At 41.3% G+C, this 13,770-nt stretch overlaps 1 protein-coding gene across 1 annotated transcript in view; it reads right to left on the bottom strand.

Annotated features, from left to right (window-relative positions):
* Positions 1-4,718: 4,718 nt before the first annotated feature.
* Positions 4,719-13,770, bottom strand: part of LOC146967273 (SH3 and cysteine-rich domain-containing protein 2-like) — a 28,684-nt gene continuing 19,632 nt past the window's right edge. The window contains exons 4-11 of the mRNA XM_085760994.1: positions 11,066-11,150; positions 10,745-10,857; positions 10,549-10,612; positions 9,205-9,260; positions 8,924-9,012; positions 7,164-7,215; positions 5,197-5,334; positions 4,719-4,928 (exon numbers count right to left, since the gene is read on the bottom strand). Of these exons, the coding sequence (XP_085617120.1) occupies positions 4,830-4,928; positions 5,197-5,334; positions 7,164-7,215; positions 8,924-9,012; positions 9,205-9,260; positions 10,549-10,612; positions 10,745-10,857; positions 11,066-11,150 (696 nt within the window). The 3' untranslated portion in view covers positions 4,719-4,829. The remainder of the gene's footprint in view (positions 4,929-5,196; positions 5,335-7,163; positions 7,216-8,923; positions 9,013-9,204; positions 9,261-10,548; positions 10,613-10,744; positions 10,858-11,065; positions 11,151-13,770) is intronic.

Genomic DNA, 13,770 nt, shown 5'->3' with positions numbered 1-13,770 from the left:
CTGTGTCTGTTTTTTTTTTTTTTTATAGCTTTTTGCATACCTGCCGGGAGTGACGAGGCCAAGGCCTAACCAGCAGATATCAGCACTCCTACATACCCATGTTTACATATTAAAGCTGCGCCATGAGCCGATTAACAGTACTGCACAAACACTCACATAATGTATATTCCATAAAGTGAGGTTTTCATATTACACTGGGGAAAGAGAAATAGACAGTAGGAGGAAGCGAGGGACAGGACAGGAGATTATTTTTATTTGCATGTTTTTGATTCAGGGGTCTGTGAGGTGTCTTTTTTTGGTCTGCCAAGCACCAGAAAGCTTTATTTCCCTCTGACAGTGCTTTCCTCTCCTTCCCCATCCCTGCCTATAATCAAGTGCTATTTTCAGCAGGGATTTTCTTCCAGAATTTGCATTGTTGCTATATATTCTGCTGCCGGTTAACGCCCTTTGTGCTGCGATCATCACCCCTGCTGTGAGTCCGTCCAGCTGCTGCTGCTGCTGCTGCTGCAGAAGAAGCCAGTGTGAACATTATAGGACGGGAAAATGAATGTGTAACAAATCACACATTTAATGAGCCATTTTATAACATATTCTGGTGCAGGCGTGATATGCTCAGGACCGGTCGCTTTGATACTCTTGGTTAGGATTTGTTGCCCCAAACTAAACGCCTCAGTGTCCCGTCGTCATGATGTTGATGGATGTAGCGTGAAAGAAGGGTGAAAAATGATTTGCTAAGGAACAAACATAAGCGCAGGATTTCAAATTCCTCTGCTCATTGTCATGAAAGAGACAGAGAGAGAGAAACACAGGAAGTGGGGAGCGCCACGCCATCTTGAGCACCAAAGTCAGCAATTCTATAAAATGTACAAGTCGCTTGATGTTCTGCCAGTCGCACACATTTCTGTCTGTCTCTTTCTCTCTCTCTCTCTTTCTCTACAGAGACGAAAATCACATTTGATTCAATTTGATAACAGAACTGGGTCATGATTTGAGAAATGTTCCTCGCACCACAGCAGGGACGCACACATCACACGCAGAGAGACACACAACACTCTCTTTGCCAGCTCTTGGTCTACGGTCTGCCAGCGGCCCCTCCGTTGCCAATTAATTTTATTGGGAGTTAATCATATTATTTATGGTCATTAGGAACGAGCAGTCTTTTCAGGCTCTGCACTGTCAACTCAAAGAAAAGATCTCAGTGTACTTGAATCTCGCGGCCGTGAAGGGAGACGTTTCCTGTTTGGATTCTCTGGCTTATGAATTTAGGTGTGAAATTACACATTGAATACGAAGCTAAAGTGCAGCTTTAAAACCGGTGCTGTTCAGTATTTAGCATTGCAACAGTGGGTGGATGAAAAAGGAGCATTTCATGTTTGTTTTTTTCAATCCAGACTGAAATATCTCTACAACTATTGGATGGATTTTCTATTCACCCCCCATCAGTTCCAATAATCTCTCTGAACAACATTGATTGGCTGTTGTAGCTGACCTGTGATTGGCATTATCTTACCGGTCAAAAGTTTGGACACACCTTCTCATTCAATGTTTCATTCATGTTCATTTTTATTACTTTTTCTACATTGTAAATTCATATTGAAGACTTAAAAACTATGAAGGAACACATGTGAAATTAGATAGTAAACACAAAAGTGTTAAAGAAAGCAGAATATGTTTTGTATTTTAGATTCTTCAAAGTTTGAAGACAGCTTTTTGCACACTCAGCTTCATGAGGTCGAACGGTTTTCCAACAGTCTTGAAGGAGTTCCCAGAGGTGCTGATGAGCTCTTGTTTTGCCTTCACTCTGATCCCAAACCATCTACATTGGGGTTTATGTCAGTTAACTTTTGTTTTGATGTCTTCAGTATGAATATACAAGGTAGAACGTAACAAAAATAAAGAAAAAACATAGAATGAGAAGATGTGTCCAAACTTTTGACCGGTAGTGTATAAAATGGCAATAGCCTTCTCTGTGAGGTCCGAGGTTCTCGTCTTCGACACACTGATTAAACACATTAGCTGATAAAAATGTGGGTGACAGTGTGACTAATGAACCTTTAGCCAGGGTCACTGTCTGATTATGGAGTAAAAAGAAAACACCCTGAAAGTGGTGAAGGATGCAGATGAAGAAGTAACTCCAGACACAAGTCTCCTGTGACACTTTAGTCATGAGTATAAGACTGAAAAGAACATTTACTCAAGTACTTTGTGTACTGTGCTAATGATAACTACACAATTGTATAAGAAACAGCTGATATTAGCTCCAGCTACAACATTTAAGATCTTCTTGGGTATGTCAATGCATTAACGTTGTAATCATTTTGATTTCCAGCATTTATGAAATGAAAAACACAGTGTAAAGTTTCTGTTGTATTTTGAACATTGTAGCAAAATTTGACAAATGAATGCTCCTTTCTTTATTGTCACGACCCTCAGAGATAAACGCTGGACGAAGAAGAAAGATACTTTTACCGTCTTTGACAAATTGAGGAAATAATCACGAGTGCAGACTTGTAGCTGAAGCTCTGAAATTAAAGCTGCAATGTTCTGCCTTTACTGATAATACCATAAGCTCTTTGCAAACTAAATCTCCATTTCATCCTTTTCAGCCTTTCTGAGAGAGAAACCGAAAGGCGCACCAGCCAAGGAACAAAGTGTGAATGATTTCTCAATTTAAAAGAAAGAGCACACAGCTTTGAGAGTTGGTCTTGACTTTATTGAGGGACGTGAGGCTCACAGGGCAGCTGGCCATGCAGAGAACTAGCCTGGTCGTGTGCATTAAAGTGAGAAAGGGAATTCACCTGGGTAATACTGATCCTGAGCCAATCTTGGTTCTAGTCAGTGACGGTAATGTTTGGGGATTTAACACGGTGCAGAAACTTTCCAAGATGGACACGATGCAGAAGCTGGGACGCTCCTGGAGGAGGCTGGAGTTCAAAGTCAGATCTTTAGCCACACTGCAGAAGCACAGGTTTACACTAACGCGCGTGTATGTGTGTGTGTATATGTGTGGCTACGCTGAAAATAAGCAGAGTACAAAATAAAGTGAGTGACTAGAACTGTTGTGCATAGTATTGGAGAAGATTTGTGCTGACAGGGCTAGGTGTTAATTGAGCATTGAGGTGCATACATCGGTAAGTGGGACGATAAACAATAATCTCCTGTTATTTATAACTGTGAAGTTAATGCCCTTAGTTGGCGCCTGGATAACTGCACACCTCTTGCTCAGAGTGCTATTCAGAGCCAGTATATACAGTATAGTATCTTCATAAGGCTATTTACAAATACTGTCATATTTGTATTTACATTTATTGCTGCAAAGAAGGCAGTTTGTCACTGCCTTTTGGTTTATAATGACAGCAATAGATCAGGTGGTGTGAGGTGAGTTTTTGCCTTTTATCACCTTTAATTACAGCAACAATTAACAGTCCCTCAGTGTCACTTTAAAGTAACCGTATGTGCTGGGAGATAAAGTAGCCATTCATCAAAAATGCAACACGTCTGACAGGTTCTTTTTTTTCCCCCTTTAACAGCCTTTCTCACTTTGACAAAAAAAAAGAAAAGAAAAACACTGAGTTTGGTTTCGGATTCATGGTCCTGAATTGCAGTTTTTCTTTGCTTTGCTCTTCCCCTCGGGAAAATAAAAAAAAGCATGTAGATCAGAAAGTCGAGACGACGCACCGTCCTCACGTCATAGCACACAACCAGATTATGAGAGGCGAATATTACAGGACATTACATACAGATAAACGACGCTGAGAAAATACAGTGACAGGGAGCAGATTCTGGTGATTGATTTTAGAGTTACATGGAGCGGAGTGAACTGTAACATCTGTGTGAGTTAGTGTGTGTGTAAAAAGAGTGTGATTGAAGGGCACACTGAGGAAGATGTTCCCCGAGGTGCGCAGAGAGCATTTGTCACGTCAGAGCTGTGAAGAGCAAAAAATGAACTGTAATCTAATCACTAGAGAGCAGTGTGATAAACACAACCCCCTCCTGTGTGTGTGTGTGTGTGTGTGTGACTTTCATTTAACTCAAAATGTAGCAGAGAAGACTTTTGGGTCTTTACATACAGTAATGTAATACCTGAATCATTTCCTAGTCAGAACAGAAGTGACACATATGCACATCATGGATCCATATCACAACAGCAGAGGCGTGCATGTCATCCAAAAACTTGACAGTCATGGTTTATATCCTCCGATTTACTAAACCAAATCCTGTCTAAGGGTTTGAAACAACCGACCGAAAAACACGTTGGCACAAGCGACTACGATAAACAGCTACAATCGTTCACACAATCTCTTCTGTCTTGCTTTTTCTACGCAAACGATGAAATGAAGACAAGTCTGCTCACAAAGTCCCTTAGGCTCGAGCGTGCCTTGACATCATAAAGTAGTCCTCTCCTCTTTTTTTTTCTCAAGTATGGACGGCTGATGGAGATGGCTAGTGAGGTAGCCAGACTTCCTGCGCATTGTTTATCCTCTGCTTTATGATGCTACATATCATATCTGTTGTGAATGTGTATAAAACCACACAAAGTAAAAGTTGTGCTACAAGAAAAGTAGCTCTAAAGAAGCCGCTCCCCCCACCATCCCACCCCACCGCTCCTTTAAGTCTCGACCTTTCAAAAATCCTCTGCAGGAAAAAAAAGCAAAAAAGTTGCTGCTACTTCGCTGCCAGATTTCAGAGAGAGAGGGTGGGTGGAGAGGGGGGTGGGGAGGGGTGGTTGGCGGTCAGTGAGGTGCTGTGGAAAACACTCCTGAGTATTCCTTCCTCCGTTGTCGTCGTAGTGAACTTCTCTATCAGACTGCGGGGGTCGAGGGCCGCCATCATATTTCCAGCAGACACTTCACAGGGACCAAGCCTCTCTTCTTCCCGCTAGTCAGCCGGAGGAAGTCGTCAATCTCCTCGCTCTTCCCCACACAGATCTGCAGAGGGGGGAGAGGGGGAGGGAGAGGGGAGAGAGGAGTATTGAGCAGGAGGAGGGGCAAGTGACATTCAATGATGTGAGAGAGTTTGTGGACTGAGGCTAAGAGTGAGCTGCATTGGAAGCCATAACATGTCGTCCTCTGTAATCTCAGCAGTTTTCTGCATTAATTTGCATCTATTTAACAATAAATGCACTGTGTGTGTGTGTGTAATGTGTGTGTGTTATGTGTGAGAGAGAGAAAAAATGTGAATTTTATGCGTGTTCACCTGGGCCTCTTTTACAGTCATCTGGCCTTTGTCTCGGTTGCCGTGGAAACCGTCGGTGACCTTCCACACCCGCTCGCCAGGGCGTACGCGCTGCACAAAGTTGGCTGGGAAAAATCCTACCTTGTCTTTGCTTTTCCCCTGGTTAACACACACAAACAGGGACACACACACAGTTAGTCTCTGACAGACACAGTATAAATAGATATTTTCTGTTCTGAACTGAGACGAAAATAGTAAAAATAAATAAATAAAAAAAGCTCTTAATTGCTTTGTTTGAACCACAGTACAAAAAAACAGTGATGACGATCCTCCTCACTCTGAGTAAAACTCACCCTCTGTGGAATAAGCCACACTTTGCTGCCTTGTTGACAGAAAAGAAACCACTACACTTCAATCATCTGCTGCTTACGTTTCAACACAAAACGACAAAACCAACACAGGCGAAGGCTCCCGCTCCGGTCCTTGACAGTCCTTGGCTGCGCATACACAATTAGATAGTTTGCATTTTTCGTTTTCGTTTACTTGACCAGTTGCCTACAGTAAATATGCATCGCGTTTCTGTCACTGTAACAAAACGAAATCCGAATGAACCGGTAACAATTAGCAGGGAAATGGTTTTGTTCTCTAATTAACAACATCAGTACTCGACCAAAAAGCATCTGTATTTGCTGAGCCCTAATCCTCCTCTATTCTCCTCAGAGACTCTGGCAAGCAAGCGCACAAAGCCCATGAGTTTCAGAGTCACATGTTTTGCTTACATCCACATAGCGGCTCCTCCACATCAAGCAAACACATGCTTATAGTGAAACAGCTGATTTCTGTGGCCTGAAATGACACTTTTCCAATTGTGGTTTGCAAGGTTTGAAACTACAAATTTATCTTAGTGCTTTTTAACAGTTGTATTGTTGGTTTAATTCTTGCATAAATTTACATGTATTTTGAATGAAAGAGTAATGGGTTAGCTTTAAATCATTTGTAATACTATGTGTTTTATTACATTGAAGTATGAACTGTCCTACAGTAAACTGGCTTTTTGTGTTTGCTTGTTTTGTTGTCTCCATTAATAGATAGATAATATATCTATCTATCTATCTAAGGCATTTCTTCGATAGATAGATAGATAGATAGATAGATAGATAGATAGATAGATAGATAGATAGATAGATAGATAGATAGATAGATAGATAGATAGATAGATAGATAGATAGATAGATAGATAGATAGATAGATAGATAGATAGATAGATAGATAGATAGATAGATCTTTATTCATCCCGAAGGAAATTCTTCTGCCAGGATGCTCCAAAGGGGAATGTGCAAGGGAGATCAATAGGATACAAAGGGGAAGTATAGGATGGTAGAAATGTATCCTACAATGTCTAAAACAATAGTTGTATTGTTTTAGACATTGTAATCAGGTTTGACCTATAGCTTCAGCAGCAAAAAAACAGCAAAAAAAATTGTGTTTATCTAAATTCTGCAGACATGTGTCTCCTCTCCTGTCATTGCACTGAGGTGTACTACTGTATATATATCTGACCGTTTTTCCCCCCGGTGCTTCGTTTATGTAAAGACCTGTCTGTCCTGTGGCAGGTGAAGGTTAAGATCTTCAGCTGCCTCATTAAGCACGACTGCAATCTGTCTTCCTCTGATTTTCTCTTCTCTAACTAGCTCGACTAACATCCACACCCGGTGTCCTTCGAGCACATCCACCACCTCTTCTGTGTTATTGTCTCTGCTCTGAATGGAAGAACAGACTCTGTCAATGTGTGCTAAACGCTATATATCTGTGTGGGACTGTGTGTGGATCTATTCATTCTTGGTGAGGGAATTTTTTATTCACCTACGCACTCTCTCTCTCTCTCTCTCTCTCTCAGCACAAAGACAGACAGAAAAAAGGAAGAGAGAAAGATAGAGAGATGATATATGGACACAGAAAGGATTTTTTTTTTTTTTTGCGCAGCCCACCTTCCACCAATCCTCGTTGGAGTCGTCAGTAACTTGAACTCTGTCGCCAGGCCTGAAGAAAAGGAAGACAAAGTGATTAATAATCCAGTGAGCATCCTTTAAAGATCATTTTTACTCCTTTCATATCAAGTTATATTTAAGATTCAAGTCTTTTTCGCACTGGCGGAGAAGTTACAAGATATTTTTCTCACATATGAGTTAGAAAACTAGGCTACAGGATGATTTTAAAGGACAATTCCAGGCAAATTCATTCTGTTATGCAGTAGTTCTGTCTGTCCTCGCATCGCCACAGCAGCGTATAATGGGAGCGGACGGATCTTAGGCTGTTTACATCCCACAAAACCGCATTTTTTCAGACAGTGTCAGATGGTTATTCAAACATACACCCAGGGGTTTGTTTAGTTCAAGAAAGTCGACATGTTTGTAAACTGTAGGGAGCTGTAATACAAAGTCTCTCTCACACTAAAGTCAAGTTGATGCATTCAGTTTACAGGTAGAATTGTTCTGTGGTCGCAAGTAACGTCCTTTTGACCATCATTAACATCACTGAACACATTACCTAATAATATCAAAAATATTAACTCAAAACGCATTTTTAAAAAGGTAGTAAAAGACCATTTAAATAAACTGAAAATTCAATGAGTAAGAAATATATAACGTACAATAATTTATTATAGGAATTTATTTGTGGGTTGAACTGTTGTGGTACTGTAATGTGATGTATGATGTATTCTTTGTACCTAATAATATATTTTAGACAGACTGTTTGCTGTTTGTGTATACGATGACGAGGTGTTACAGTGATCTGTAACAGCGATGAATGTGAGTATGTACTATGTTCTTTTTAAAATTGCATTGGGGACCCCAGAAAGAATAGCTAATGTCATGACATCAGCTAATGGGGATCCTATAAATTAACAAAATAAACAATTTTAAATTTTAAAATTTGCTTTACAATTAAATTAAATCAAATCAAAATTCGGACTTGCTGCGGCTTTTGCATTGTTCCTGTTTCCAGGTCAGAAAACAAACACCTGAGAGTGCCTCTACTGTTGTGTTCTCTTTTGGCTGAGTTAAGTGACCTGTATTGGATCTTTTATCTGTTTTCTTTTTCACTGTTTTACTGTTTTGCTTGTGTTGTTTATTGTTGGCGGATTCTTTTATCCTGTAAAGCACTTTGGCTGGCCATAGGCCTTTAAATGTGTCCTATATAAATAAAAGTTGACATTGGCATTGACATTTACCTGATATCTGAGGTAAACATTGATTACGACTGGAAATGCCCTTTACTAAGTCCATGTGGCGTGATGCATTTCCTTCTGACAAGTAAGTGGTGGGTGTCTTATCACACTCAGCGGTTTCCTGCACCTACTAACATACACACTCTTTTTCCTCTGTCACACACTTGCAGCTGTTTGTCCCTCCCGGCCTCCCAGCATCCTCCTCCCTCCTCCTCCCTCCTCCTCCCTCCTCCTCCCTCCTCCTCCCTCCTCCTCCCTCCTCCTCCCTCCTCCTCCTCCTCCTCCTCCTCCTCCTCCTCCTCCTCCTCCTCCTCCTCCTCCTCCTCCTCCTCCTCCTCCTCCTCCTCCTCCTCCTCCTCCTCCTCCAACTCCAAACCCTTCAGCCCCCCCACAATCGTCCCGCTGAGGAGGCAGATGGTGTGTGAGTGTCAGTGAAAAATTTGGCCAGGTGAACACTTCCTCCTATCTGAACCGATTACACTCAAACAGGGTGTACTGTACAAATAAAACCGGACTGACTGTAGCTCCAAGTCGTTCTTCTCCTGAGGCAGGAACTTGTAGAGAGCCACGTAGGTGTGGATGGAGTGGACCTCTACTCGTTTGGGAGTCTGACAAAAAACACAAATGCACAGAAAGAGATTTAAAGATTGGTATCGATATCTTTTCCTCTATAGTGGAGGCAGAAGTGTGAAAGTGAGTGAAAGGAGAAGGAGAGCTTGAAGGAGGCTGGCTGGCTGGCAAGAGTGGAGTTTCATCAAGAGAAATAAAGCTGAGAGATGAGAGGAGTGCTGATTACACACCTTCAGGCTGACCCTGTCTTCTGAATCAGCCTTCTCGCTTTCAGGAGGGGTGAGCACTGGAGAGGCAGAAGAGACAGAGAGAGAGAGAGAGAGAGAGAGAGAGAGAGAGAAACACAATATGTGTGAGAGACAGAAATGTCACATGCAAAACAGAGAGAGAGGGAAAGAGAAAAGAGAAGGGGTGCGAGAGAAAGAAAGAAAGAAAGTAAGAACAGATGAGATATAGACACAATGAGTGAGAGAAAGAAAGAAGGAGGGGGAGGGAGAGAGAGAAGACACAGAGAGAGAGAAGTGAGAGAGAGAGAAAGAGAGAGAGAGAGAGAGGCCTTGTCACTGTGCCGCAAACAGAAGGAAGGCCAAAGTCAAGGTCGTCAACCGTAAAGTGGCAGCAGTACAAACAGAGATGATCCACTCTCCTGGGACTAAAGACCGACAGGGAAAAGTACTGGACACACGGACACACACACACACACACGCAGACACACACCACCTCCACTGTACTGTGGCTTATGGTAATACGCTTCTTTAACTCTTGGACATTTGATTTGCAATGCTCCTCTGACTGCTCACATTATGGAAAGACTCGTGGTATTTGCACTGAACATCCTCCTAATTCATACTCATGCAAAAAATAATGGACGTTTTATTTAGAAAACATGAATAAAACGTTCACTATAATATGAACAATACATTGACGATGAACCCTCCATTACAATGTTGATGTAAGTTTATCAGTCAAAGTGTCTGATTGTTAAATGTCGTCGTCATTGGTCAAAATGACAGATGACGATGACATTTAAAACAGTACTTTGACATTTTGGGTGAAGTGCGTATTTGCTGTTATTTTGGAGAGAATATTGATGAAACTGTGTGTGTATCTATGTTAAATATGAAGCTCTGACCAGATGGTGGTTAGCTTAGCTAAGCTTGGCTTAGCACAAAGACTGGATACAGGGGGACACAGCTGGCCTCACAGGGGGAGAAATGTGCTGCAGAAGAGCTGGACCAGAATGCAATGCAGCTACGTCTTAGATCTGTTACTGGTCGGGTGTAAAAACCTTCCCTTTCACCAGGGTTTTTTATATAATTAGAATAACTAGGAATTGCATACTGTGTAAATTCTAACTTACTTTTTACCATACAATGCATTTCACCATTTCTTTCCAGTAGAGAAACAGGAATTATATATGAGGCAGGTAGGGGAGCAAAAAATATAGAATAGGCGACCATCAAAAATGAAAAATGTCCACCAGTGGGAAAAAAGGATCTAATGGCATGTCAGCATTAATTTTCTGACACTATCATTTATCATTTGGAAAGTCAAAGGAAAACGATTGGACTTACTTCCCGGGATGTGCTCTTCTTCAGCTATTGGCTGGTTTTCTAGTTTGTCTTGAGGTTTTTCTGTCTGGAAGAAAGAAAACGGTTGCAGCGAGCAAAGTCAAAAATATTCTCGGTATGATTCGTGTCACTTTGAATTGATATGAATGACAGGGGCACTGACAGAGTATTTTTATGTGCGTGTGCGTTTTTTTTATACCTCATGACAGGGCGACTCTGAGATACTGCCGAAGCTGGAGCGACTCATCTGAGCCAGTGACGTCCCGTAGCGCAGCGCCTCGTACACCGGGTCGACAACGCCATTATCTGCTTCTACACGTGGCGAGACAGGGTGGAGCAGAGCAACATATGTGGCGGTTTTATAGCTGACAACATACTGACACAGACACATGCCCCCTCCCTTGTGCATATATAGCCTATACTACACAGCAACCTGAAGGCCACAGACGTGGTCATTCGTCATCCTGAGATTTCAGATGTTTGGTGCTGTGATGAATCAGCCGGCGTTTCCATCACTCACCCTGAGCTGCGGGAGCCTCTCTGACCACACCCAGCGGATCGATGGTGAGCAGAGGCGAGCTGAAGTTTCTCTTGAAAGCTCCTGACTGACGGGGGAGACGGGAGGACAGGGAGAAGTGGGAGGACAGGGAGAAGGAGAAATGTTACACATAAGGGTAAATGTAAGACAATACCTGCGGTTTCATCTGGGTGAGTGAGCGTACAGTGGGTCTCATTCATGAAACATGAGTAAATCTGTGTGTAGATTTGCACATAAAAGCTCACGCTACTAAAACTCTACTCCGGATTCATGAACGGTGCGGGAAACTCAGATTTGATCGTAAACACGTGTGTAACTTCATGAATGCCAACCCATCGTAAACTAACAACACGCCCCCTTGATCAGCAATTAGCATAGATCTCCATACATGAATAGCCATATAAGGAGATCCTGACCACCATATTAGGAGGTAGGTGCATCCTGCTCACCTGCGGCCATGACGCAAACGAGGAAAGAGGGAGAGAGAAAAAAAGAGAGATCACGGATCGAAGTCATTTTGGGTGAAGTGGAGTCCAGAAAAAATATTTAATTCTCTTCTGTTAGTAGTGGTGTGACTGGGACAGGTCAAAGGCGTGGAGGGAAGAAACAGATGTAGTGAATTAAGTAGGCCTATCCTTGGTTGATTAAAGAACCGTTTAAGAAGTAAAGCCAGAATAGTTCGATATGAAACATGAAAAAAAAATAAAAAAATACACACAACTACAGAGCTACAGCAGTGACGGGAGGAGGAGTCTCTTCACAGCCTCAGCTGTAGAGGAGCATGGTTGTATCAACACATGAAGTTATATATTCAGGTTAATATTGTTACAGAAGCACCAGCCGTCTGTCACAGGCACAGCTCCATCCAAACCGGTGCCGACTGCGCTGCTGCGCAGGGTGAAGTGTGCGCCCACCGAGCCTGCCTACTGTAGCAACACAAAAAAGTTTTTTCCGGTTTTATATCAGATTATTATCATCATTAGATGGAGCCTTGAAGTGTTTGTGCGTGTCCGATCCCTAAAACGTCTCTCTCTCCAAATATTTCTAATTGTTTGTCATGTTTAAATTACGTGTTTCAAAGGCGTCGGCATATTTTGAACATGAGAGAGAGTAATACGGATTAAAATTGTAATTTTCAACAGTGACAAGCAGTATTTATTTGCATTCCTACATTTACACAAGCGCTACACACAGTCCGGAGCAGGTGTAGATTTTGTGAGTAGCTACGAAAAAATCAGCACTACTAAAAGATTGATGAATGCGGAAATCCACGTAAATTTGCGCTGCTCAGGGTTTACACACAAATCCGTGCTGCTCACGTTTCATGAATGAGACCCACTATGTGATGAGAGTCTGGGTGTTCTTTCAGTATTTCAGCTCTGGTGAATCTTCCTACAAATTGCACGATTTAAATTGCGATTCTACGATATTGCCGATTTTCTCGATTTTTAGTCACCAGTGAACCAGTTGAATGATTAGGATTGTCTACAGACTATTCCAGGAATATCACATGTAAGTCAGTTTTTAAGATTTATTCAGCAGCAATATATATGTTTACTCTCTTTTCAAAAGCCTGGACTGCATAAAAGAGGCAAAAATAAAAGAGTATAGAAAAAACAGGCTTCTGAAACCTTTCTGACAAAATGAGATATAGATTGAGGTAAACTGCTACATTTTAACATTTATCTGCACACAAATACTGTAGGAGCCTATAAATTAACATACTCCATAAGCCCTTTTGACTCTCTGTATGTAAAAAAAAAAAAAAAAAAAAAGGCGAACAAATGCGCATTGCACAATCGATTTAAAAATCGTCAAAAAAATATCGCGATACTTATGTGAATCGATTTTTTCTCCCATCCCTAACAAATTGTAGGGCTGGGCCAAAAAATCGATTTTTATATTAATCGCGATTTTTTTTTTTTTTAATTTAATTTTTAATTTTTTTTTAAATGTTTTTATTATTTTTGGGACGACCAATCTTTATTGTACGATCATGTATTCTGTGCCATTACACTCGACAAAGTCAAACCGGCCTGTTGTGTTCGTTTGTTCACAGATATCTATGTGAACAAACGAACACAACAGACAAACTGATGTGATGTGTGTATTGTTTTGTTTTGTAAATATGACTTATGATGTATTGTCAAGTGTTTGGTTCAACCTGCTCTTGTTTAAGGAAAGAAAATCACAATAATTGAAATATAAAATCGCAATACTTGGTAAAATCGAATCGCAATACTTGTTTAATCAGAATCGCAATTTAAATCGAATCGGGACCCAAAAATCGTTAGAGAATCGAATCGGCACAAAAGCGTATCGGCCCAGCCCTTACCAATTGACGCCAATATTTGGAGGCACTGTGTTTGTAACAGATCCAGTTATTCCTACAACATCTGTGCATGTATAGAAATATATGCTTTCACTACACAGAAGTCACGTTTTAAGCAAATCAACTTTTTACAGATAGAAGACATTGAGGTCATGATTAAATAATGAAAAAGTCAATGCTTTTTATTAGTATGGAACAGCGTGTGAACTCGGGACATCCGTCTAAGGAAAAAAATATTAATGCCCACCCTCCATCCCTGACCTCTGTCGCCTTAACTTTTTACTTTTACATGACTGCGTTTCACACTTCTCTCTGGCACTGAAAGGAAATCACTAATGCAGAAAAGCTGCATATG

The sequence above is a fragment of the Trachurus japonicus genome, chromosome 19 (genome assembly GCF_045865225.1).
Source record: "Trachurus japonicus isolate A0001 chromosome 19, Traja_1.0".
Classification (NCBI taxonomy): Eukaryota; Metazoa; Chordata; class Actinopteri; order Carangiformes; family Carangidae; genus Trachurus; species Trachurus japonicus.
This window is presented reverse-complemented; position numbering and strand designations above follow the sequence as displayed.